At 37.7% G+C, this 2,914-nt stretch overlaps 1 protein-coding gene across 1 annotated transcript in view; it reads left to right on the top strand.

Moving 5' to 3' along the window:
- Window positions 1–1,364: 1,364 nt before the first annotated feature.
- LOC111083459 (rab11 family-interacting protein 1-like) overlaps window positions 1,365–2,914 on the top strand; it is a gene marked incomplete at its 3' end in the record, with an annotated part of 20,569 nt that continues 19,019 nt past the window's right edge. Inside the window, exons 1-2 of the mRNA XM_022379997.1 lie at window positions 1,365–1,461; window positions 2,483–2,521. Of these exons, the coding sequence (XP_022235705.1) occupies window positions 1,365–1,461; window positions 2,483–2,521 (136 nt within the window). The remainder of the gene's footprint in view (window positions 1,462–2,482; window positions 2,522–2,914) is intronic.

Here is a 2,914-nt window from a genome sequence, read left to right as displayed (position 1 = left end):
TCATCATATCACTTGCTCACTTCTTTCGTCTGACTATGTTGGCAGGTCTTAATAAGGGCTTCCATCTAGCTGCTCTGCAAGATAACCCAATCTGTGGAGAATCCGTTGAACAGATTTCGGGCTCATCCCACCAACTTTGGCCACTTCTGCAGTCGTTAATCTGGGATCCCTATTTTAATGCTCCTCTTGACAGCCCTTTACCTCTCCGATGGACCAGGATGACCCGGACGCTGCTCAGTTGTTTCCTTGCCATGTTTCCTGAACTGCATGATGATTTTGTTGACTGTCGAAAGCAGGATTCCCAAATTCTGTGAAATTGGCCGCTGACTTATTCCACCATCTGCTTGACCAACTATCCTTCCTCTAACCAAATCTGACAATTCGAGAGAACCTTGAGTTCTAGACATGTTATAGCACAAGATAATCAGTGTGCGGACTATTTTCATTTATATAGTGCTCTGTGAACACAAATTAGTTAGCATAAATCAGTTAAATGATGAAAAATTAGGCGTCTATTTACTTTGACCACACAGTGTAGAGTGGTTTGCTTTTCAAAATATTGTTTTCCAGGTTGACCATTGCACTGTTTCTCGTGTTGATGTTCCTCTGGGTTCTCCTCGACATTTTCTCTCCCTTTTTTCTTCTAGTGGAATAAGGGAATCATTACCACTTTCCAGTTCCAAGCCACTGGGATGGTGGACCAAGGAGGCATCCTTTTAATTCTTTCAGTTAAGACTATGGTGGTGGTGTTCTGTTCGTGTAGATGACAAGATGTTCTCCAATCTGATGATCCATCTCTGAAAGTGTTTAGCTGAGGAGATGTTGTAGCCTTGGTGTGAGCCTCACATGTATATTGGTTCCTAGTGGCTGGGTTTTGGATTTATAGCTGGACCAATCAACATAAGTTCTCATACATGTATTACAGGTGTCTCTGTTCCCTCACTCATTTGGACTCATGTTCACTGCTACTGTGTTGTGGGTCATGGTGGAGGAACCCTCTGTTTCTACCGAACTCTCACTTCGGGTTTTGGTAGAAAATGGAAGCACCAGTTTTCAGTGGGGAAGAAGAGTGGGAAGTGTGAAAAAAGGTAAGTACCAATCGGAAAAACATTTTTAGTATAAGAAAATTATAACTTCCGATATGGTACATTACCTCCACTCACATAAATAGCTAGAATTCCACATTGAATAGGTGGAGGGACTGGTGCAAGGGAAAGAAAGAAGCATTCTTCAAAAGCATCTGAAAAACACTTAAAAGGGGATATTCTTGCAGAAGAGGATCATACGTGGGAGACCGCACCACTTCTGTACCAGGTATACTCTTCAGCAAATGTGAAAAGAGGTGACGTAGAAATGGGTGGAAAATGGGCAGAGCACATCCAAGAGGAAGAGAACAATCATTGGATAGGGATCTGAACCACCTGATTCTGAATCTCACTCCCTTAGATGACAATAATGTGGGTGAGATTAAAAGAATGTGCACCAAGGTGTAAAGTGGCTGGGGCATGACAGACCACAGATGGCAAGTCAACTGCATCCAAATCCCAGCCACCAGAAACCAACATCCATGTGGGGGTAGGATGAGAATCATACCGACAGTAAGTCAACTACAATCCAAAACCCAGCTACCAGGAATCAATATCCATCATATCATCTTCACCTCAATTTTAGCAGACCAGAGGGATATATCATACACACCGATCTGTGAACAGGGCACATGATAGCAAAGTGAGAAAATGTGCTGATCCAAGAACCCGACATCTGGATGAGTGGAATAATAAAGATGCTTCTGTATTGTGAAATAACCCAGTCAAAACCAATCTGACAAGAACCAATCCCAGAACAGTAGCATCCTCGGTATATTAAAATCTTTGAGGGATAGTGCAAGTTCACCAATATTAGTGTGACACACACCCTCTGTTTCTGTGACACTGGTTCATCGCATGATGATTTACATGCAAGATTCAGTTGAACCAAGTTGAATGTAGGGTAAGTGGGAGCTCAAGGCTTGTGGCATGCAAAAAACAATTTTGCACATAGAGGGCAGCACTGAAGTAGAATAGCTATATATATGAGAAGAGGTAAGTACCTATCAGAAATACATTTTCAGTATAGGATAATTATAACTTCTGTCATGGTTTTCTTTATAGCTCTGGTGCCTTCTTCAGTTTGATATGTCCATAAAATTATTGAAAACTTTGAAGCATGAAAGACAAAAAAAACAAACAAACATCAAATATTGTTATTTATTGTACATTAAATCTTTCTTTTTAACTTCTTTAAATCATGACAAAACAAATATGATGACTAATATAGCTTCATGCTGTTTAAGAGGATATAGCAGAGCTGTTTCTTCAGTTTGCTTGATGTGTACTTTTTAATAATAAGCAAATATAAAAAAGGGAAAAGATGTATGATGCTGCTTTTTTACCTTCTGAACACTAGTGCCTTTTAATTATTGTCCTTTTTTTGTATTCAACAGTGCAAAAAGCTAGAAACTTGATAAGCAAAGGAAAAGAAGGTAAGTTTTAATTATTATATTTATGATATAAAAATCTGAATGCTTCATTCTTCAGGATATTCGTTATTATGTTTAAAAAGTTTTGTCATCAAATTGAATATAAGTAATGAATTGAAGTATTATAATTGTTGTGAGTTTTGTTTTAAGACATTGCACACTTATAGTTGACTGGTATATTAATATAAGTAATGAATTGAAGTATTATAATTGTTGTGAGTTTTGTTTTAAGACATTGCACACTTATAGTTGATTGGTATATTAATGTAAGTAATGAATTGAAGTATTATAATTGTTGTGAGTTTTGTTGTAAGACATTGCACATTTATAGTTGACTGTTATATTAATGTAAGTAATGAATTGAAGTATTATAATTGTTGTGAGTTTGTTTAAGAC

The sequence above is a fragment of the Limulus polyphemus genome, unplaced genomic scaffold (assembly GCF_000517525.1).
Source record: "Limulus polyphemus unplaced genomic scaffold, Limulus_polyphemus-2.1.2 Scaffold9637, whole genome shotgun sequence".
Classification (NCBI taxonomy): domain Eukaryota; kingdom Metazoa; phylum Arthropoda; class Merostomata; order Xiphosura; family Limulidae; genus Limulus; species Limulus polyphemus.
Note: the sequence above shows the minus strand (reverse complement) of the source record. Positions and strands in the feature narration are given on the sequence as shown.